At 32.5% G+C, this 25092-nt stretch overlaps 1 protein-coding gene across 1 annotated transcript; it reads left to right on the top strand.

Moving 5' to 3' along the window:
* Nucleotides 1-1927: 1927 nt before the first annotated feature.
* On the top strand, nucleotides 1928-13054 carry LOC124355718. Its single transcript, XM_046806877.1, has 6 exons — nucleotides 1928-1984; nucleotides 3335-3501; nucleotides 6935-7145; nucleotides 7599-7705; nucleotides 8641-8797; nucleotides 11958-13054. Exons 1-6 carry the CDS (start codon nucleotides 1928-1930, stop codon nucleotides 12114-12116), a joined length of 858 nt encoding a protein of 285 aa, XP_046662833.1. The 3' UTR covers nucleotides 12117-13054.
* Nucleotides 13055-25092: the final 12038 nt, after the last annotated feature.

The raw sequence follows: 25092 nt of genomic DNA on the forward strand, positions 1-25092 counted from the left end.
TTTGATGATTGGGAATTTCGGAACATATTACGAGAGTATCATTAGGGGTGGGAGGGGTGAAGGGTAGGGGGGTACAGGGGTATGTGGTATTGTTTCGAATATTTCCGATTATCTATTGCATCATATAGTTAGTATGTGGATAATTGTTAGGGTAATAGCAGGTTCATTACTCTTTAAACTTCTAATATTGGATTGATAATGAGTAGGCGTGTGTGTCAAGGTATTTTACACTGTGTAGGTTTCGGCGTACGATGCGTTTCAAGTAACATATTGGAGTGGTGTTGCCGGTAAATGAGCTTAATTGTCCAATTGAGACAAGGTTGTTTCACGGGGGGGTGCACACGGTCACGCTTCGCGGGTGTGCTCGAATTGTATTTTTTTCAAAATAACCTCGGATATCGAGAGAAGGCCTACTTTTAGCAAAAAATCATCTATGAACGTTTTTCGAAAATATCCCTATTTTTATGTGATGTGAATCTCAGTTATTTGTCTCTATATGAATAATTTCCTAATTGAGTGTCTTTCAGCGATTAATCTAGCATAGCTGGCTTATTAGTTACATGGCCACACATACTCGAGTCACACAAATATTATTATCGTCTGTTCAACGAGACATATTCTTGCTACATATATTGAGGGACAAGCAATTCAGTAGTGCTAGGGGATTTGGGGGGGTGGGGGGTGTGGGGGGGGGGTAGGGGGGGGGGGGGGGAGTGGGGGGGGGGTTCATTTTCTTTATTATATGATTTATTCTATTATCAACTATTATCCTATAGTATCTCTAACTGCGATATATAAGCTAGACTACTAAGACTGAAATACTAAAGACAACTGTAATTTTTCTCCATTTACTGTACTGAATGTTATAATCGTGATAGTTGAAGCATACTGTCCTACTATGTTCCATCGACGGTATCTGTAGCTTTGAGATGCATTTGAGTATGGTGGATTCATCTGTATTATTATATAATTGTTGTTTATAGTAGTCCTTAATTTGGATATATAAGACATATTAGAGATATGATCGAACAAGTTTCCGTCGCCACAGGTCCAATGCTTTACACGCAGAGTACACTTTACACTGATATTAAGCGACGGTACTTAATGCCCGATACAACTATAGGATGTCAATGTATTGCAAATAAGGAGGAGCAATCTAATGTTTTTTCTTTTCGCCGTGGATTCTCTTAGCTTATGTCGAATGGCCATCGTACACATCGCTAGAGGATGGGCACTGCATAATCATCAGCCATCAAAATAGTAAACTACTCATAGTTGCTAGTATTGCTCAGATTGAACTAAGCAATCTGTAAGCAATCATATTTAATAAACTAGAACTGATGCTTCTCTATAATAGATAATAGTAATCCAAGTTGAGATACGAGTGTTATCTGCTTACTATGAGAATACCTTCATTATGTAATTTAATGTCAAAAAATTTGCATGAGCAGAACAATACTTAAAATAATAGTCAAATGATCGTTCCAGGTCGATCGAAAAACTAGCCGTTTGAGGGTTGTACAACAATATCGTAAAACGGTTACGACAGCTTAAGGCGGAATAACGAGGCGGTAGATGTATGAAAAGTAAGGTGTGGTGTATAGGTGGGTTCGTGACGAGAACTAGTATGTATTGTTTTGATTTTCTGGATAGATAAGCAAAAATTTACGGAAATATGATTGTTTAAGATGCTTCACGTTATAGATTGGGGGGCGTAGCAGTGCGAAGAGCACAGCCGTCTCTTAAGCGCTTTAACCCTGTCACCATTGAGAAAAGGCAGTGTGATTTTGAGCGTGCATACTAGATTGTGTGGGTCACGGGCAAATGATCAGTATTGTTAGAGTTTAGTGCGTTCTCTTAATTCTTCTTTGATGAGGCTGCACGATATGGTGTGATGTTGTTTATCATATAATTACACAGGGTGATAATGGGCAGTTGCTCTCTATACTTTGAGAGCAGGAGGGACTGTCTCGTTGTATTGCAGGTAAAGAAATATCACTATTTAATATAGTATCGATTTTCTACTTCATTACGTCAGTAATATGATCTCATAGACTAGCTGAATATTTGCTTAAGCCAAAATTCGTGGGGAGGGAAGTACCATAGGTAAAAGGTTAGACCCAAAACTATTGAGTATATGTGTAATATATATATGATACATAAAATGGCTCATATATTTTGGAACGTAGGCATGAATACATACCAACTTTCTTATATTAATATATACAACACATTTGAGTCGATTTTTGTATAAATTGTAAATATTTTTATCCAATAAATGCAATTTTTTTTACTCTATACTTAATTATTTTTAAATAATATGTAATCACATATATTCACTTAAACTATTTACGTGATGATAAACTACAAAAGTATTTACACACACACACACACACACACACACACACACACATATATATATATATATATATGTTTATTGAAATTATATATATATATATATATATATATATATAGGGGACTCAATCTCAGACATTAAGTAATGAATTAAGTATAACCTTATGTCTATATGAGTGGGAAACGTATATGTTTGGATAGCATATGTTAATGTGTTTATGTATCCTTTAATTTGTTTTTATTTATACCAATTTATCCAATGTTCTGTACTTTTTTTAAATCTTATTGGAAAGTAAATAAATATTAAACACTTGTTGAAGAAACGTGTTTTCTTTTCTTTTCTTTTCTAAGTATATACTGTATATGTAGGTAGGGTGACTTTTGTTTTGTAAGCTAATGTGTGTGTGAAATGTAAGGATTAAAAGACATGTTAAAGCAATAGTTTTATTGAGCATACTGGAATAGGGCTATCACATACATATTATTCATTTTCACTATATGAGTAGATTTTCATTATAATAATGTCTTGATAGTTGTCAATCATCGTATTAATTGGTCCTAATTGCAATAACCATTAACTTAATAAATAATTGTTGGCCATTTAGAGGAGGTAAAGAATGAAAATCAATAGATCATGGCGATGAACACTATTACGGTAAAAATTCTCATTTATAATTTTAATTAATCTATTTATTAGCTAGTTAACACTTGACAGTCAAGGTTTAAAGTGAGAGTACCACTGTCAGTTATAAATACTATACATCCTACTGTATCTATATTGCTGTACTGAACTGTTGGGGCTAAATATAATGGTGATAGCTTTTTGATTTGATCGTCCATGATGATCCCAGAAGTAATTGTTTAACAGCAGTTGCAGGAACCGCTTATTAGTATCGTGTTAATTAATGCCAGTAATATGCTTGTGTAAACGTCCCAGTTCCAGCGATTGGTATAATGATGCTGGACATGGGTATAACAGCTGCTGTGCAACAATGGTGTTGTTGCGGAGGGGTGTTGGGTGGGTGTGGTAGGTAGGGAGGGAGGGGGAGCAGACGAGCTACAGACAGTCTTCTGGCAGACTCGGGCCGGGCAACATCGCTCCAACGTGGAAGTAACAATTAAGCGGATAATAGTTATAGTTAGCAGGTAACACATCTTATTTTTTTCTCAGTGATTGAAACGAACATGTGCAAATAACATATCAGCAAAAATGTGTGTGTATAATAAGAACCAGTTAAAATTTACAATATCTTATACTATATATTACTTCGTAATATTATCTAATATTACGGTTAAATACTTCAACGACATAGCAACGATAATTTAGATTAAATAAAATGATTATGGATATTCAGTTACATTGGTTATTCAAATTAGAGTACAAACTATTTATTCCCTAAATTATTTTATTAGATTCTCCAATAATTTCTTCAATATTTTAAAGAAATCTATCTAGATTAATGCATTAATAGAAACGTAAATGAGAACAATAATTTATATAAGAACTCATCGCTAATACGTAATATGAAGTCTTATCTTACAGAGTACATTTTATATTATAGCTAATATTATTTTTATATAATAAAAAAACAGGCAGATGTCATGTTTCTTTTACAGCCCAATTTGACTTTTTGGGCGAGTATATTTACTCTTATAAAACATATAACAACGGGGAACACTGAATGTATTTACAACAATTATTAATTTATTTACGATTTTTATTTATGTTTTGCCCTAAGGAGGTATCTTTGTGTAATCTATATTTAATGAACAATTTCCGTCATATTTTAATAGCTTACATTTAGAATATAAAGAAGTATATATGAAAAAAAAATATTTTTCAAATATCAACCAAAGCATATCTGAATTCATGAAAGTATAAATCGACTTATCTAATCTCCATATGCCAATATCACGATACGCTAATACTACAACATACCAATACGATTAACATACACTCCACATTCTTTACAAATAATCGGAATAGTACTGATTCCTACACACACAGAGAAGTAAAATTAATAAGTTATTATCCGACACATGTAACTATTAAACGATTAATTTAACGCTATTTGGTCGTGCACGATAACAATACTATGGGTAAGTGTAATATAGTGTCGGATTTAGTAGAGTCAGCTTCAACGATTCTATACTATACAATAGTGATACTTGGCCTCATCCGTAAGACCAACTTAGTTAGAACAACTTTCGTTAGAATTTCGATAAAACCCCACTTGTAGATTATAGTTTATTATAGATGTCAAAATCTGTTCTTAAGTTTTATTCCAATAAATCCACAACATTGTCTTGCAGCGTCCGCTACCGCCGCAGGATCACTGGCAACTTTTCTAAAATACTATAGACAATGCTACAGATAAAGTAATGAAAAGTTGGGTTAATTGAGATGTACTGTCTGACTGATAACTAATGCAATGCCGTTTGAACTGTCGTGGAATGCTGTTTACATTTAAAACATTCCAAATAGAACACTATTTGAACCCTCCTTTATATCTCCTTTTTTATCCTTGTATTTGAAAAAATATAGTTTCAAACAAAAAGCTTATTCAATAAAATTTACCTTTGTTCGGGCAATTGTAAATATGTTTTCATAAAAAATTACATTGCAGTATTACGGCGTTTTAAAAATACAGCTGAGGCTCAGCATTCAATGTTTACATGATTGTTTTAATATATAATTCAATCTATAACAAAGATTCGGATTTTCGTAACGTTATACATGCATAACATTAAGTTTTCAATTGAACATAGTATTTAATATTATTAAAACTTTCCATAATTTTTTCGTGTTACTATATTATTTACTTTACACAAATACTACTCTTGTCACGCACCCAATTAGAAATAGAAACAGTTGATTAAGTTTTTGAGTGGTATAGTGTTTGAATGCCTAACACCTACATCATTTGAGTAGTACATATATTAATAAAAGATGATTTTATTCTTGCCAAAGCTTTATAATATTTTCCCCCTCAACCGTATAAAATGGGCAGTTTGGAATAAATGTTTTCTAATTGATTCGACTTCGTTAATATACCCATCCAATTAGTATTGTATGTTAAAATATTCTAATAATAAACAATTAAATCACATTACAGTTTAGAATGTCCAGTAAGCATAAATAGTTATATAGTGTAGTGTTTTATTCTTTTACTTAAAAAAAAATTCCTACAATTTTGAATCTCTTGGTATAATTACAGCATGCATGCATGACCACACTAGGATTTTACACCTTACTGTCATCTCATGAAGTACTCCACAGTTTGTACATGAACATTAGAAGAGTTCCTGTAGTTTCAGAGATATTACACCACGTTCTGGGCCATGAATAGAGGAGGTAGTTGTTTCACCCCCGCGTCGCGTTCTACATTGCCCCGGTTCTCCTCAATGGCATTATTTTGCCGGATTATTGTTACTTTGTTACTTCTGCAGATAATATTTTTCATAGTAAACTGTTCATTAGTGTTCTTCTGCCTTATAAAAAATTAGTAAATTTTTTTCTAATAGAAATTTTGACATGTCCCAAAGCCTAAGTGTTGTATTAAGTACGCTGCTCGCTATGAACTTAGTTTACGAAACAATTTGCCCAAAACGTCCTTACTGTTTACATTGTTTTGTTGATCACATGTGGTTTCACTATTGACAGTTATTGTTTTTCATCGTTGCAAAATTGCATTGGTTTTCCTTAAAAATGATACTCTTAATATTAGAGAATGTTTTTAATAGGTTGCTGAAGGAAAATTATTTAGGAAACATCTGGTAACGCGCAATACTTACACGCATATTGGCTTGCTGAACTGACATAATTTTTGTATTATTATGAAAGACTGACCACATTTGTTAAACCATCTGGATGAAATAAATGATTTTATTACCAAAATAAAGTTAAAACCAATCCAACTTCAAAAAATATTTTAACCATGAGCCAATTTTGAAAATTTGCTATTTTATTTTACGAGTAAAATCACCATTTGTAATATTTTCAACGAAATTTTCAGTTTCGTCGAGTGTTTGTAAACGATTCAGAACAGGTTTCACGTTGGAAATACACCTTCCAATTTCATGTTTATTTGAAATGACGGTAATATCTCCAAATATAAAGGAGTATCGAAGGACTAACAGAACCAAAATAAAGACCACTAAACGAACTATCAGTAGCTCTTATCGGACCATTACGAGCAAATTCTATTCGGGTACCACAATACTACCTGTCAGCTGTTAGTGAAAACTTTGCTGCCCCTAAACCTTTTGACCCTAAGAACAATAAAGTTTATAATTATCCCAAGAGCTTTCGCTTCTGGCAGTTAGATTGACAGAGAGAAATCAACTTAAATAGGAACTTTAGAATCCGTTATATTAACCTAAAGATTTTAAATGGGTTTTATTGTAATAGTGTCTTCGTATAAGAATATATATTTGTAGAACACCTTGTGTTTAGATGATAAGATCATATTATCGTGCAACCTTTTATTGGCTGACTACGCGGTCTCTGAGAGAGATTACCGTGTTTATATGTTATGTATGGTCTTTACCATTAATACAATTAATGGTTATGTTACAGCCTGAATATGAGCTTAAAGAGAAAGAAAGTGCGGGGACTGATGGCGACGGTGCCACCCTCCTTGGAGGGGGTGGGAGTTGGACACAGACTCCGCCACCACGGCAAACACCACCAAGGAGAGTTGTGGCGTGTCACCACCATCAGTGACGTCATCAACTCCACCAACATCCCCACTGTCGACCGGCCATCTGTTTGCTACTCCACCAATGAGGTGGGATACCATGTTCCATCATGTATGCTTTGTCTCCTGCTGCCTCTTGTTGCCAGAGTGATACGTTATTTCCTCTGTCCACTAATTTATATAATTGTAACAATCTAAACTATGCATCTGATTTTCTAGTGACGCATGTTTTGTGTTTCTTTTAAGCTCTTACAAATTTTCATGTTATTAAACAAAATGTTTAGCTTAACCAGTAAAAATGCATTGAGATTACACTCTCTCACATTTATGACATATTATTTCTCATTTATGTTTCTTCTATCTAAGAGCAAGTTGTAATAATCTTCCGTTAAATGTTACAAGATTTTATTCAGATATGGGTGCTTGGTATTAACAAAATTAATTAACTCACATAAACTCAAAGATCTCCTTATTCCGATAAAAATTTAACTGTGACAACACTGTGTATAATTTTGAATAGCAACATACAATAAGTTGTTTCAGGTGCTGATAATAATTGGACTGACTTGTGTCCTGAACTTGGCATTTATTGTTGTTGTGATGACCTGCGTCCATTTCTGTAGCAGTCCTACAGTCACAGATATATCCAGGTCGGTAATTCATAAAATTCATAACAATGTTTGTACATGATTAGAGCTGTCTAAATTGCGGTGCAAGGAAAATCTGGTTACAACCGCCTCCCGTAACATTAATTATGTAACACTTTTCCATCATAGTAAAATGTTTTAAGCAGCACACTTCACAGGCATGAAAAAGGGTTTAAAGCTATAACGTGACTTCCAAGACATGTATATTTCTTTATGTAGACGTTGAAGCTATTTCAGATAGTTTCATTTTTAAAATCCAAAAAAAGATTTAGATGTAATGAAAATTAAAAATATATGTTTTTTGACTATGTGTTTTTGAATAATATCCTATTCCAATGTACCAATTTCTAGCGTTTGCTTCGCAAGTTGGTGGGAGACCAATCAGTGGTCTCCCTGAGGTCTTGAAACTATCAACAATTCAGCACAATTCAAAGCTCGTCTACAACACCTGCTGGCGATGTACAAAGCGTATTACTCCGTCAACGAATTTGCGGCAAGCCGCTGGGAAATTTAATTAATAAATAATGGCTTACAACCTTTTGATGTTGTTGGTGTTTGAACAATGTGAGATCAATCAGTCATTATTTTAATTTTGAGTGAGTAAGAAAAAGAAGAATTATTTTCATATGCATTTCACACAATTTTCAAGTAAACTGCAAAAGGTTTGATAAAAAACATTAAATTACATTAAGTCACGAAAATGTAATTTTATCCAACAAAAACGGTGATAATGGATTTGCAACTCAAAACGACACCTTAATAATTTTAATACAATGCTACCAAAATGTCAGTTCATGAACTATTCAGAATAAAGTGAAAGATCTTCTAAAGAGTTTAAGATTGAAGATTTAAACTAAGATGACAGAGAGGATGCAAATGAATATAAAAGTTTTAAACCTTTATCCACATAGTACTCTCTGTTCTGTAATGTACTTTAGATTGGAGTCACTTATTCTGGTGGAGAGCTCGACATCAGAGTCAGAATTAGAGGAAGTAGAAAGGAAGGAGAGAAACATCAAATTCTACAACTTTCCTCCGATCTGCAAGTGTCAATCTTTTGAAGACTACGTCAAGATTTGTTCAATTCCACTACAGGTGCGCTACAATTATTATAGAAATAAATAAATAAATTATTATTATTTAATAAAGTGAGTAATAATAAAAATATATACTAGTAGACGGTTTCCTACTGTGTACAATATACATATACAACCAGAATGATGATTAACTGTCCTGGTGATATACGTATGTGTAGTTTTCTAAGATTATTACAATCAACATAATTTTAAATATATTTTAATGGGTGATAAATTAGTATACTTTTTATTGAAAACATCAAAAAAAATTGTTATACGTCCAAGATATTATAAATATAAGGCCAGAAACGGTTACTTATATTTTTTGGTAATTCTGCTTCTCATGGGGTAGTTAACTAGGTTAAAAATGTTGCATTGGCGTAATATTGTATCTGTTTTAAAATCAACAAATTTATTATACTACACATGTTGGTATAAACATGGATTTGTTAATTATTTAATTAATTGCTAGAAGCGGACACTATGCTAACAGTTTTAATCAACTATCATGGCTATTATTATTATTGGACATATTAATACAATACTACCCAACATCACCTTGAAACCTTATCTCCAACATAAACAGTGTATAAGAATAAAAGCTGTTGTAAACTATATGTAGTTTTAAGTTTTATTTTGGAACAGATAGTAAAGATGACATATGTTTACAACAATTCTAAACTTGGAACATAAAGAATCTTAAAGCCTACACATATTTGAATCTTTAACGAAAATGTTATAAATTGCTTAAAAACTTTACCAATTTTTTCAAATTTGGTCTCATCGCAAAATTTTAATAATCCCAGATCTTAATGTTTAGTTATATTTTGGTTAAGATTATAGTTTTACGAATAAATATAAACACCTTAAAAGGTTTTATTAATTTGAGACAGTTAACAACCTCATGTAAGTACAATGGCACCATATCAGGTCTTAATTATACCAGCGCCTGTCTACACATTTGGGGAGACCATTCATCTTTCCTCTATGCACATATCTGCTAATGAAGTCGAATTAAAACTTAAATCCTTGAATATCTCGAAGAGTCTCGGTCCAGATGAAATTCCTGCTGCTGCTCTAAAGTTTTGCAGTGAAGTATTAGCGCCTCATCTGTCTATCTATTTTAACTATCTGCTTGCCGGAGGAGTCTTTCCTTCAAATTTGAAAGCTGGATACCTCATACCAATACATAAGTCGGACGACAAATCATTAGCAAAGAATTATAGGCCTGTTGTTATTCAGTCTAGTTTAGCTAAGGTGTTCGAAAGCCTTGTTCTTGATAAACTTGCCTTCAGCTTCAGGAATTTCATTACTCCGCAACAACATGGTTTCCAGAAGGGCAGATCAACATCCACTATCTTAGTTGTCTTCATGAATAACATTCTAAACGCTTTTAAAAACCGGACGCAACTGGACTCCATTTACCTAGACTTTTCAAAGGCCTTCGATAGAATCAGTCATGCCCACTTGGCAGGAAAGTCGAAGCTCTTGGGCTCTCTGGATCTTTGTTATCCTGGCTTCACAGTTATCTTATAGGCCGCACTCTCCGAGTAAAATATGCGTCTGCCTTATCGAGGGAAATTGTAGTACCTTCTGGTGTCCCTCAAGGGTCCCATCTAGGACCATTCCTCTTTACTTTATTTGTGAACGATATTGGCATGAATCTTGAAGGAGATTTCCTTTTGTTTGCTGACGATGTAAAACTATTCGGGGAAGTAGCATCATATCAACAACTGGTTCGTCTACAAGAGGATCTCATGAAGATTGAGGAATGGTGCGTACTCAATGGCATGGACTTAAACCCTACTAAATGTCTGGTGATAACATTTTCAAAATCCAGACAGACTCATCAATTTAACTATATACTTCAAAATGTCACATTAAGAAGAGTTACGGAGGTTAAAGATCTGGGCATTCTTCTGACTGCAAATCTGGATTTTGGAGCTCATATATCTAATGTATGTGGAAAATCTCTTAAAACACTTGGGCTTGTCAATAGAATTTGTAGGCAGGGACTGTCTGCCTCTTCTCTCAAGACTCTTTATGTTGCTCTCGTCCGACCAATAATGGAGTATTCAGTTGTTGTATGGTCTCCTCATCAGATTGGACACTGTTCATCCTTGGATGTTGTGCAGAGACGATTTATTAGGACGATTGGAGTCAAGCTCGGATACAGATACATAGAGGTTGACATTCAAGCAATGGAGCGTTGTCTAAATTTATCAACTCTTTCATCAAGAAGAACGCTCATTGACTTGATGTTCCTTTACAAAATTCTTAATAACACCATTGATTGTTCCGAGATACTTCAAATGACTGATTTCCACGTTCCTCGGTCGGCGAGACATTTCCAGCTGTTTACCATCCATCATCTCTCGACAAACTACCTTTACCACAGCGCTATTCCAAGATTGATGAGGATTGGAAATGCAGTCTCTGCAGATCTGGATTTTTTTGGGATGCCTCTGTCATCATTTAAGAGAAGGGCAGCCACTATACTGCATGAGCTTGATTAGTTTATTGTTATGTAGCCTGATGTCACTGTTATAATAAAATTATTTTTGTTACTTCTATTATTGTTACAGTTATACATAGTCTACTTACGTTTTCCCTTAAGAATATTATATATTTAATTGATCATTGTTGCTCTTGTTGTTTACTGTTAATTTGTTATTGTTTTAGCTGTTTTGTTGATCTGATTAATTTATAGTTATGATGTGGATGTAATTTTGTTGAATTTATTGGTGTAAAGAGCAAATGGTAGTCATCAAGAAACCAAATATTGTAAAAATGTGTATTGCCGTTCATTGTAATAAATAAATAAATTATGTTTATCAAATGTATTTCTATTGGAGATAATGAATATTCATTGGTCACTTGTGGATACAAATTGGCCAAATCATACACTATTTATCTTAGAAGGAGGCTTTAAGATTCGTAACCAAGAAAATTTTATTAAATATTAAAGTGTTAGCAATAAACCAAATTGATTACTCTGAAACAACTTCTTATACATTCTTAGCCATTACATAAAACAATTGTAAACTATATTTAATTCAAACAATTTTCAAAAAAACTTTGAGGTTTACAGCAATAGTTTATTAATACGGTTAGCCCAATGCTGGTAGTGTTGAGTACACCATTTGAAGCCGGTTATATACTGAAGTTTGTCTTCTCAGATGGAAGTCTCTCAATCATCGTCTTCCTCTATGCTCTCCCTCCAAACCTTGGTGCCTCCCTACTGTGCGACTCCACCCTTGACCTCGGGGCCACTACCGAGGTATCGGCATGAGTCAACTGCGACCTCGGTCTCCATGGAGAATCTTCTGTTTGTATAGCAAGACTTGAGTGTATTTTAGTGAACAAAGTTGATACCAATGTAAGATAATAATATATGATTTAATAATATTTTCTTCATCTATTATGGTGTACAACTGTGCAAGGTATTAGGTCCAATATTTTTCACACATAGAATTATTTTTAATATATAAACCCATAAAACATAATAATTATAATGAAGATTTGTTATTATAATAGAGTTGAGATTATAGAGACTACGGAGATAAATGGTTTTTGCATTATCATACAAAAAAACTATTTATTATATTTTGTCAGTTCCCTTTTACACAAGTCAAAGGTAATTTTTATTTTTATTTAAGTATATAAAATCAAATTCTTTACATACTAATTAATCGTAATGCAACTTTAGCTTACATATTTCAACAGAGTATGAAAAAGTAAATGTGTTACACTTCTATAGAATTACAGTTAGTTTTTAAAGTAATACACGTTATATGTTTTAAGTACTTAAGAATAAATCTGCCAAGCAAGCAATTAGTTTTCAACAGTGCATCGTGACTTTCAAAGAGATAAATGTGTGTGATAAGAAAAGAAAATATAGTCATAGAATTGGTCATCTTCAATGATATAAACAAAAACAAAACTTAACGTAATACAAGAAATCTTGAGATAGTAGTGGTCTTTATTCTGGAATGGAATACGTATATATTGCATGCATTTAACTTCATACATCATTTTTTCTTGCTGTAAAATTTGGGAACAGTCAGCTTGTTTAGATAGTGCTTAGTGCTGTCGAGACGTAGCAGAAATTGGGTTTATATGGGTTATTATACATTACTAAAACATCATTATAACTCATTTGTGCCCGCCGTCATCTTTTTGGGAACAGTCAGGTCGGCTAGCTAGTGCTCAGTGCTGTCGATACATAGCAGAAATCGGGTTTATATGGGTTATTATACACTACTAAACCATCAATAACACTACTAAACCATCAATATAACTCATTTGTGCCCGCCGTCAGCTTTTTAGGAACAGTCAGGTCGGCTAGCTAGTGCTCAGTGCTGTCGATACATAGCAGAAATCGGGTTTATATGGGTTTTTATACACTACTAAACCATCAATATAACTCATTTGTGCCCGCCGTCAGCTTTTTAGGAACAGTCAGGTCGGTTAGCTAGTGCTCAGTGCTGTCGATACATAGCAGAAATCGGGTTTATATGGGTTTTTATACACTACTAAACCATTATTATAACTCATTTGTGCCCGCCGTCAGCTTTTTAGGAACAGTCAGGACGGCTAGCTAGTGCTCAGTGCTGTCAAAACGTAACGAGAAATTTGTTTTATATTGGTCACATGTACCAACCAATATAACTTTATCCCGCCTATTACATAAAACCAAACGTAAAATATATTACTAAACAATAAACATAATCATTGATTTGATATTCTCTTTCATTGGTTTTGTTTACGTTTCCTACATTTAATATGATCAGATTTTTTTTCAGATCGTGATGTAAATATCGGCCTAAAGCGAACATTTTATACTGAGGCCTTTAATTTCATCTTTAGATTTCTTGCTTCAAGCATTTTCACTCACACTTTGCCTAGTATTTTAAGATTTCCATCTTGAAAAAGAGAGTAGATATTGGATCCGTTAACGTCCCCTTCCATTTTAAAACCTATGTTTCATGTTTGTTGCTGTTTCATGTATTAAACAGCATTTATCTAAGCCTTTTTTTATTTTCAATCCCTCCTATAGACCATATAGATCTTAATATAAAAATACATTATAAGTTTGGGTATTAATACAGAAACATTTTACGTCACAAAAGTATAAAACTATATGCATTTGGTTTACAATAATTTAATGGCTAATTTTTTTAGGTTTTATGTTTAGGATAAGGTATTTCCGCTTTGCGTAAGTATTCTAATGTTATAACGCTTAGTCATAAATGATGTCATTAGTTGTAATGGATACTTTAAAATATTTTTACTACTATGGTAAAATATTAGGGAAATTACTGAGGATATGACTGTAATATATTTATAACCTTAGGTTTAGGTTACTTTTATTTCGCAACAGCATTCAAACATAATAATCTCTAAATAATGTTCAATAAGAAATTTTTGACGCAAAGATAGTGTAATAAACTTTTTCAAGTTGTATTTTTCTAAATATGAGTTAGAAATATTATGAATTAATTATTAATTATTATTGCTTTGTTTGTGATAAATACGAAGATTTGGCATTCATACTGTAAATACATTTTTGCATTAAAAAAATGTTTTGAAAACTTCTAGTTTGATAGCTCTTTTCTAAAGTGAATCTTAATGTATTATGGAAATTCTTTTAGCCACACCTTAAAAAGACCTTATGTTAAAATTGTTTTTCTTTAATTAAATATTTTAACCTTACAATTTTGGCATTTAAATAAATTTTTAAGTCACACAATATACGTGCACTGGACAAATTATACTATTTGATTATGGCAACAAAAGGTTTTCACGTTCCATGGCAAACGTGTCAACGGCGACCTTTTGGAAATATTGGCCATAATTGGAAGCTATTTGCAAGCTAGTATCGTAAAACTCAATACAAAATAATATCTATTTGACTTTTAGTTGATTAATTATTACGTTTGTTTGTTTATTATATCGACATCAACAAGTACAAAAACATATATGTTTGATTACATCAGTTAAATTAAGGGAACCGTGTAACCAAAAAATCGAAAAATTGTCAATTTTCAGGTTATAATTTAAAATAATTCTACTCTTTTTCCTGTTTAAAATTATGTATAAATTATAAAAATATGATAAGTATAAATGCTTGAAAATTTTTTTTTTAAGTTTGCTATACACGATAAACCAAGCCATGGGCAGTGTCCTAAAGGAGAATCATCATGGTGTAAATATCAGCAAAATAAAGAAAAATATTACCATACTTCACATTTTCATCTGCCTGAAGCTTTCATGGAGGTTGTAAAGCCTATATACAAGGATCTAGCTGCACCTGATTTACTAAAAAAATGCTTGCATGGAAAAAGCCAGAACCCCAATGAATCCTTCAACAATGTAGTATGGAACCGAATTCCGAAGAATACATTTGTTCAACTAAAAACACTTCAACTGGGAGCTTATGATGCAGTTAGTGCCTTCAACAAAGGAAACATCAGCAAGTGCTTGGTTCTGAATAATTTGGGCCTTCAAGTTGGAAAATACTCTGCAAAAGTATTCAAAACCTTTGATGACCAGCGCATATGGAGAGCTGATCGACTAAATGCAGAAATTAAAAAAAAGCCAGACAGTCAAAACAACTATCTAAAAAGAAACTGGAGGAGTTGTATGCTGAGGAAGAGGGGCCAGACGAACCATCATCTGCATCTGGATCGTATTAAATAAATAGGCAATGTCAAAAATTCTCTTTGTTTTCTTTATTTTGCGTTTTCCGAAAGTTTACTTTTTTTATTATTTATGTACCTTTTTCTCAGCAACCATACAAGATATCAAGATACAGTTTTTTTTGTTGTGTTTGTCTTATAGCCTTCTACATTTTTATAACTTTTAATTGTTGTAAATTATACCTAAGCATTTTTTACAAAATTAAAACATATTTTTTTTTAAATAATTTTGTTTACACTTACAAAAAAATTAACAAAACTCCTACTATGAACCAATTATTACAAAAAAGTTATAAATGTGTACAAAAAGGTGTATAGTACATAGGGTAAAAATTTCAAGCACACATTTTTTATAGTTTTTGAGAAAAAGGTACATAAATTTGGCAAAATTAACATGGGAAAGATAGAGGTTACGTGGTCCCCTTAAGTATGAAATAATTACTTGAATTATGAATTAAATTATATAAATTCTCGTTGTTATCCACAATTATTTTAATGTAAATCCAAGATAGTTTACGTAGGCATAAAGCAATAATTGTATAGTTGGGTGGTAAACAATATTTATCAATTTATATTCGTAAACTAAAATCAGTAACTCAGTGTTGTTTTAATTATATATGCTATAGATTTACGTAAAACATATTTTTATACGATATATTCAAGTTATGTCTATTTTTAGGAAAGAAATAAAAATGTGATTAATTGTGAGCACTGGATGTTTAACTAAGCCTCTCATCAATGATATAAGTGATAAAATCTTATTGGTGTTTTCAATACTCGCTCCAAAACATAGTGAGTAATTAGATGATATTGCACAACCTTGACGACCAAAATTTAACCCTATCAATCTAATAACCCGAGATACAACAATTTTACGTATTCAACAGTCACAAAAACTATTCCTTCCATTTAAAGATACATACCATATGAGGCCGTTCACTTGTAGTTGTAACCCTTTACTGTAGTACTGTACATTAATTATTTCCAGATAAAATAAGAATAATGTCAATAAATCTACTGTACAACCATGTAGACATCTTTAAAGATGTGTAGCATTCTCGCAAGATAAAACATGTGCACAGTATAAACTGTAATAATTATGGACTAAATTGTAAAATTGCGTGCATCCCTTACTTTTAAATTTTTGAGGCCCTCGTTATCTTTAAACCACTAGATATTTTCGAATATGCGCTCAGAAAATAATTTGTTGTAAAGCTCAGTGTCAACGTAAACGTCTTCCCTTGGTTATTGTTACCAATACGAGGTTCTATAAATCCTTTATAAACATTAGCTGTTATTTTGTTATTAAGGTTATATTATTATATCAGCCATTAAATTATCAATAGATTTTCACCGCTTCAATCAACGTTTTATTCGTAATGTCTTTTCTAATAGTGATAGAGTGAGACAATATGCTTCGTTATTCGTTATATAAACCTGTTATAGTTTTTATAAATATTAGTCATGCCAAGAAATTTATAATTGAAGGCATTTTATTTCCTCTAAAATCTAATTGGAGGTTTTTTATTATATTTCATTGTCAGAAACGACAAATATCACTTTCTAATTTCTATTTCTCATATACCTTTGAATAACATACCATAACACGAATTCCCTGAGTCATACGATTAGATAATTACAAATACATTACTGCCAATATATTCTTGTTATATGGGTGTCCTGAAATTTATTGCATCATGCGAAACTGATTTCATACCGTCCCACTGCTGCTGGTGTGAGATTAGATCAATATTATGCTGATAGACTCGTATGTAGAGCTACAGGATTGTTAATTCTTTCCAATTTGTTTTAAATTGGCCTTACATACGGAAGATATAACTTGATGGGAATTGACAGTGATGGTCCTACAGAATCTGTCCCAACATGTCAAAATCTAAATACCAGCGCCCTAGTGAAAACACTAACTAAACGTGGCATTGTAACATAAGTGATATGCGTTGATATTTTCTGCCTTTCTCTACAGACAATTAATTCACGATTAAACCTTGTCTTAGGAAAAAAGAGATATATATTTTTGTACATATCTCTTTTTTTTATTTTTAGTACATTTTATTTTTAGGTATTGCCAAGGTATATGCTTAGGTATAGCACGACAGATGTCGAATGTTACTATTTATCAATGATTTGCTAACATGCCTCTTATTCTTTATAGCATGTGACTGTATTTTTGTAGGCTAATACACGGTTCTGATCATTTTAACAGCCATTACGCATTATACCTCTGGAATCTGTAAAATTGAAGGTAGTACTGTGAACGATATCATTCAAAGCCTTTAAAGTTATACAAATACCGTAAAATTTAGTCTTGATCGTGTATTTGAGGAACGGTTTTCAGTTATCGAGTACCGAGAAATGGGAGAAATCGGGCAGAAATATTGCTTTGCGGACAAACAGGAGCGCTTTGATGGTTTCACGCCTGGAATGTTGTCAGACCTGGACTTTGTGTAAACCGCAGCGTTGCTGGCAATGGTAGAGCTGGATTATTAATGTGGTGGAACACGGGACGTTTGTAATGAACACATTTTGTGATAGGGTGAGTAGAATAAATATTTCGTTAGGCATTTTCGTAACTTGACCGAGCGTCAAAGCTATTTCGTAATAAAACAACTTGCACTTGCCGTTTTTAAAACGTAGCATTTTACCTTGACTTACTGAAGATCGAATGAATATGTAACGTGTAGATACCAACTATATACATTAGAAGTTTAAGTGAAATATACAGTGTATTAAATCTACATGATCATAATCTCTTAATAAGGACACAAATGAAAAACGCGATGTAAAAGTAAATGATAAAATACAGATATTTAATTATACTTTTTGTAAACGTAAACGTTTTTATCCCACGTCAGTGAGGATAACTTATTAAATATAGTAAAGTTTAACGTTAGGCTCAATACACAAACTATGCTATGTAGAATTTTGGACCTTAGTTTTGAAGTGAGCATCATATTTGGCGGTAGAACCACAATTTGTAAATTTTTTGGTTCCGCCATACGTTGTTTCACAGTTGCCAGCTTGGTGGAGTGGATATCAGTATAAATATATGAGTCGTCAATGATCGTGGCTGTTAATGGTAACAGCGCTATGTCAGAGTCCTGGTGTTACGAATCTCAGTCACCACGTACAAAGGCACTGGCTCAGTGTAAATATGTGAGTCGTCAATGATCGCGGCTTTAAATAGTAACAGCGCTATGTCAGAATCCTGGTGTTACGAGGCTCACTCACCACGTACAAAGGCATCGGCTCAGGGAAAAAGTGGGTCTTCAACGATCGTGGCTGTAAATGGTAACAGCGCTATGTCAGAGTCCTTGATGCTACGAGGCTCAGTCACCACGTACAAAGGCATCGGCTCAGGGAAAAATGTGTTGTCAACGATCGTGGCTGTAAATGGTAACAGCGCTATATCAGTGTCCTGGTGTTACGAGGCTCACTCACCACGTACAAAGGCATCGGCTCAGGGAAAAAGTGGGTCTTCAACGATCGTGGCTGTAAATGGTAACAGCGCTATGTCAGAGTCCCTGATGCTACGGGGCTCAGTCACCACGTACAAAGGCATCGGCTCAGGGAAAAATGTGTTGTCAACGATCGTGGCTGTAAATGGTAACAGCGCTATATCAGAGTCCTGGTGTTACGAGGGTTAGTCACCACGTACTATGCAATCGGCTCAGGGAAAAATGAGTTGTCAACGATCGTGGCTGTAAATGGTAACAGCGCTATATGAGAGTCCTGGTGTTACGAGGCTCAGTCACCACGTACAAAGGCATCGGCTTAGGTAATATTTGCAATCATTTAATCTCTGTGGCATACTATGACACATACGACGACTGAAAGTATTAGTCACACGACATCATATCTCCCCGTGTAGTCTCCCAATATTTGACTACGCTCCAGACTCAATATCCTATCTCTATTGACATTCCTTTGATACTTGCAGCGTCAACCGCTCTTTATCTATTAAATTTCCCACAATTGAATGAAGGATGGTTATATTTAAAACAGTTACCAATTTTATATCAATATGTTTCACATTGGTTATTAGTATTTAATAAAAGGTTTTCAAGAGATTAACTTAGTTCTGTCTTTGTAATATCCACTATCTTAAAATATAGTAAAGTAACTATATTTAGTATAATTTACTAGATTAGTAGATAAAAATAGTAGTAGAAGATGCTTTTTTGTGCGTCTGTGTGTTTTATAATCATTGCATTTTTCTTATGCAGCTTATACTAGTGGCTGAGGTATATTAAATTTCTTTATTAATTACCCTACAAGCTGTTATTGCTTGTATATACGTGGAATAAAATGTTGATTTTTAATCATGCACATTACATATTATATATTCCACTATATTCTTAATTTGTGATGTAAAAATTTATATTTATTGTTGTTCAACAATCCTATAGTTTGGTATAAGCACTAAGGTTTGAAATTATAACCTTCTCTCTATCAACCATATCAACTGATATAATAATCGTCAAATTTTTACAATGAGCTTCTGATAGTTATTTCTTGTGAGTAAGTTCTTATCCAGTTTTATTATGATGTAAAATAATGTATAATAGTGATTTAAGCCCTTATTTCCGTTTTTAAAGTTACCTTTTTGCTTCTGTACCATATACTGGTTGTTGCATATTTGACAGTATGGTAAAACACTCGTCATGAACGCTTCTTTTATTACGTGACTGAGTTAAACACCCACTTCCGTTATAAGTATGGTGATTTCCGTTGGAGTAAAGTGAAATATCTCAAGCACGCTGCTAAATTCCGTGAGTATACATTGTGAGCAACTTTTATTTGGGAGCTTTGCAATGATATGAGGGGAGTTTTCAGGGGTATAAAACTATGTTTTGCTTTTAAAGACTGTGTTACTGTGATTAAGTCAGTCAACAATTCATCTCAGAGAAGTGTCAGTTCATAGTATGAGAGAGTGTAACAATAAGTTAGTTTTAACATCTGAACGGTAAGATTTATTTATTGGTGTACTGATAAAGATAACTGGCTGAGCACTGGTGAAACCTATCGCTCGTGGAGCTAAAACACTTTATTTATGTCCGCCTGTCTGTCCATCCCACATCTGTAAAATGAACTGATCTCATAGACTTTAAATTTTACATGTAGTTTCATTTATTTATAACTAACACAGAATTCGATGATGGTGCGTGTCACTTTCCAGGATTTGGTTAAGCGTTAGTAATTATGTTTACAAAAAGTCATATGGGAAACCAGTAAATACCATCAGACCAATATGTAAGTATTTTGGAACAATTTTTTTTGTGTATACAAAACGAGGGAGAGTAATGATATGAATAAAGAAGGCTTACAGAGCTGACTTTAATACTCACAATATTACACTCTTGGTAAAGAATCAAAAATGAATTTTTATTTTATTACTGATAATTTTATGACAGAATTTCAGCTTCAATTTGATACCACTTTTATACAGATTTGTCTGTTATAAGTGTTCCAATCAGTTAGTTTTATAATATTATGAATAACGGATTGGAGCTAAAAGAGTTTGTTTCTCCCGTCATGGCTCTGTATGGGATGAAAAGCCACATGGAGAAGAGGTAAGCGTAAAGAAATTTGAGTTTTTAGGACACATCTAGAAGAGGGTGGGAATCAGATTGAGAATGCTAAAGAAAAGTAGTAAAAAGAACTACTACACGGAACTTCACTTTGTTTCAGAAATGGTTTGACCTACAATGCCATCAAGCAGTTGAAAAATTACTATAGCCTAGTTATAAGAAACATGTTCTATTGAAAAGATGAAAACTTGTATATATGCTTTGTAATTTTTACTGGTTCTTAACCCATACCAAGAGCTTTGCTTCAACTATGAACTTATTTATTGCAAATATAAAGTAGCTTTTTGAAACATAAGCCAGACTTAGAACAATGTTTAAAAAGCAGAACACAGAATGCCAACGAATCTTTCAGTAATATACGTCCAACCTACATTACTGAAAGATTCGTTGGCTTCTGTGTTCTGCTTTTTAAACATTGTTCTAAGTCTGGCTTATGTTTCAAAAAGCTACTTTATATTTGCAATATATGAATTTATATCTGTACTTTATATTTACAGATATATATATATATATATATATATATATATATATATATATATATATATATATATATATATCTGTAGAAACAGATCAAAATGACGCTGTTGTACAGTTGAAAACTATGTACGTATCATGAAGAATTTGGAGTTCTGAGTTCTACACTCAAAATACCCCTAAATAATACTTAAAAGCTTAACTTTTGGAGACCCAGACCATCCAATTCGTTTATTTTACTTTAAACTGTATTGATCGTAATTTATGCAACTTTAAAATGATTTTTACCCATATATGCAGTTTATTAAATTTGATTAACAATGTTAAATATATATGTTAGTCTTTAATACAGTACGAAAAGGTAACTAACTAAGATAATTAACTTTAAAGTAAAATTTCTGGTACATTTCCAATTTGAGTGTACGCTTCTTGACAATACATGCTAGAATAATATATCTTTTTCCTTGAAATTTGTTTCATTATTAAAAAACGTGACATACCATTTATTTATATGATACCATACTTTATTGTATATTATTATTTGTTTTATGTTTTTGAAATGGTTTCACATGTAATATCTTTTCATATTTATTACAAAGTGATTAATTTTGCTACAAATGTATAAATTAATTTAAATTTTAGATCTACGTAGGTTTTTTGTCATGTAGGTAATTATTAATTTTTATTTAACGTTCTACATTGTTCCCAAGGTTTTCTTTAAAAAAATCTTTTTAAATAATACTTTAAATATTAAAATATAAAATTTAATTCTTTACAAAAATCAAAATAAAGAGTTTATGGCTGAAAGAAAGTGGTTTGAGGGGAAACGCTCCACTTGATTTCCGGTCGACAAAGGAAAGTTCTAACCGGAAGTGGTGGCGTCACGTGATGTCAATTGTGTAACAAAGTTAGGGGGTGGGTATAGTGGGGAGTCAAGGGGTCTGTAGGGCACATTTCCTCTATTGAATTTGCATTAGTTTTATTATTCATGCTTAAAGGAGACTTTGTATTAAACTTTGAAATCAAACACAATACAGTTTAACAGTTGTTTATTTTTTAAATTTTTAAATTCCGTAAATATAGAAAAGTTAAATTTCACTGTGGTAATCAATGGAAGACATATATGTGAACAAAAGTTACGTGTTGATACCTGATTTTGAAACTAAATAAATTACTGACTACTTTTTTCAAATAACAAATGATATTAAACCTTATAAATAAGACACTTCATATTTTTCTCTTATAATAAAAGTCGAGTTTCATTTTTAATAAACTTGCACCTTGTCTAAGACTTTTTGAGATATTTGTATTAGTCTTTTTGGTGAATTTTACACTTCTTTTCTATAACATCTTAATTATTTATAATACTGCCTCCTGTTTTTATTTCAAATTTCTAATATAATTTTATACTTTTCGATTGGGTTATTTTAAAACTCTTTATTTCTTCTTATGTACCAAATTTTAAAATAGGAAGCTTAATGATTAAAATATATGTCCAAAAATATATATCCATAACTCTCATGTGTTCATTACATTTACAACATACAAAGTTATAATTAAAAAAAGTAAAGAATGTCTTATTTTACCAGGCGAAGTTAGGGCTAAGAAGCCCTCTCTAACACTTAACCTGGGGACCAACGGCTTAAAGGTGACTTCCGAATCACCACCAATGGCCGAGCAGGCGGGCCGCTTGCAAGGACAGGATCGCTCAGCGGTCAACTATCCAAGCAGCGGCCACGCTCGGCGTTGCTTGATCTGGTTATCTTGCGATAACCGCCGTACCCGCTACACTGCGCCATTGGCCAGTGTTTTAAAATATTGTATTATAATGAATTAATGTATTCATTCATTATAGGTATAGGCGGGCGAAGCCACGCATAATACCTTTTTAATGATAATTTGATTTTAAGTTTTAAACAGATCATAATTATAGTGTGTTATGAGAAATTATTAGTATAATATTTTATTATAAATGTTGTAAATATATTACAAATAACAACCGTTACAATTTCAATGTATACACCGTTTTTACTAATATTCCTAAATATGTGGTTACTTTTGTACATAGTTAGTTATTTGACAAAGGAGTAAAAGTTATCATTATAATACCTTAATGTTACATTACCTGAACACATTATGAATTTTATTCATTAATTAATAAAATAATACAAAAATAAATTTTTAAAACTAACAATTTTTATTTCATTATAAACTAACGTAGTTTATTTATTTTGTCTAAACGTATAATGGTTACATCAGTACCGTAATAACAAATATTTACCAGTGAAAAAGAGTTCTTTTTAACATACGAGAATCTAATAATCCAACTATTTTGAACATGACGTCCCACAAACAATTATTTATGTGAATATGAATATTTAATATATTTTTTCCATTATCTTGAATAAAGGAAAGCTTAGTTTGTAATTTACTTTAAGATAGGAAAGCTAAGCAGCCGTTAAAGTAATTGGCCTTCCTTAAGAAGCGACAACCGGAATAATCTAATAAAGTATTCTTGCAGAAAAGCTCTTTAACTTTGTTACTTGATGGATTAGTGCAATCTGGCTGCATTAAAAATTTTTATCTTTGAGAAATGGAGAAGATAACGTTATTCTTTTGCCGTCTTTTGGACATTTTATCCATACTGTACTTGAGGGGACAAGCTTTTTTGTAGATTTTGTGTAAGGCACCGGAACGTCTACAGAAAACATTTTTCAGATCTTCCATTGAGTAGAAAACTGAATTTGTTACAAATATCCGTATGCATTATTAGCTGAAAGTAATAATTTTTAACACGGCCTTCAAAAAAGAAAATGTCATTATTTGACCATTTATAAACACAAAAAATACCATATTTTCTAAGTGGTTGTAGTATAATTTTGCAAAACTCTTTGTTTTTGTAAACATAAGTCTCGTATTCATCACATTAGGGTCTCATAAAAGAGGACTGAGCCCCATTATAAGAGCCATTTTCAGCAAATACTCGTATTTTATATGACGCACGCTCATTTCTATCATAAATGGATAAGTGAACTCAAAAAATGGTGAGTGATTTAGTCAATGCTCACATAACTTGTGATGTTCCCAATGCTCACTTTTTCCAAGACCTAACTTAGTTCACATCATTTTCAAAAATGCTGAAAAAAATATGCTATTTAAATTTAAAATCATAAAGTATAGATTGTCTTTTAGTATTAAAATCCTTTATTATGTATTTCAGTGGAAATATATATATATACGGACAAGGTATTTTGTATTAACAAAGGAACGTGGAATTTGATAATTCAGACGGAAATTATGAACAAAGTTTGACATGGACATTTCATAACATTAGCTGTCAAGCAGTACAGAGATTTTCGGAGTGAAAGTGAGATAGGGCGGAAAACGTAAAGAATGTAATAAAGAAACGGGACAACGCGGTATCTCTTTGTTCTGACCACGGGAACAAGTTAAATTAATTAACAATTTCTAACGTTTCTCTTTTCTTAGAGCGTTTGTAAAATGTAAAATGAAGGTGATTAACGATATTA

This window comes from Homalodisca vitripennis, chromosome 2 (assembly GCF_021130785.1).
Source record: "Homalodisca vitripennis isolate AUS2020 chromosome 2, UT_GWSS_2.1, whole genome shotgun sequence".
Classification (NCBI taxonomy): Eukaryota; Metazoa; Arthropoda; class Insecta; order Hemiptera; family Cicadellidae; genus Homalodisca; species Homalodisca vitripennis.

What these genes read in the sequence shown, in the direction of transcription:
- LOC124355718 (XM_046806877.1), top strand. Translation starts at nt 1,928, where the DNA reads ATGGGCAGTTGCTCTCTATACTTTGAGAGCAGGAGGGACTGTCTCGTT. An exon ending in ACTGTCTCGTTGTATTGCAG is followed by an intron (nt 1,985 to 3,334) that starts GTAAAGAAATAT and finishes TGGGTATAACAG; the next exon opens with CTGCTGTGCAACAATGGTGT. An exon ending in ATAATAGTTATAGTTAGCAG is followed by an intron (nt 3,502 to 6,934) that starts GTAACACATCTT and finishes GTTATGTTACAG; the next exon opens with CCTGAATATGAGCTTAAAGA.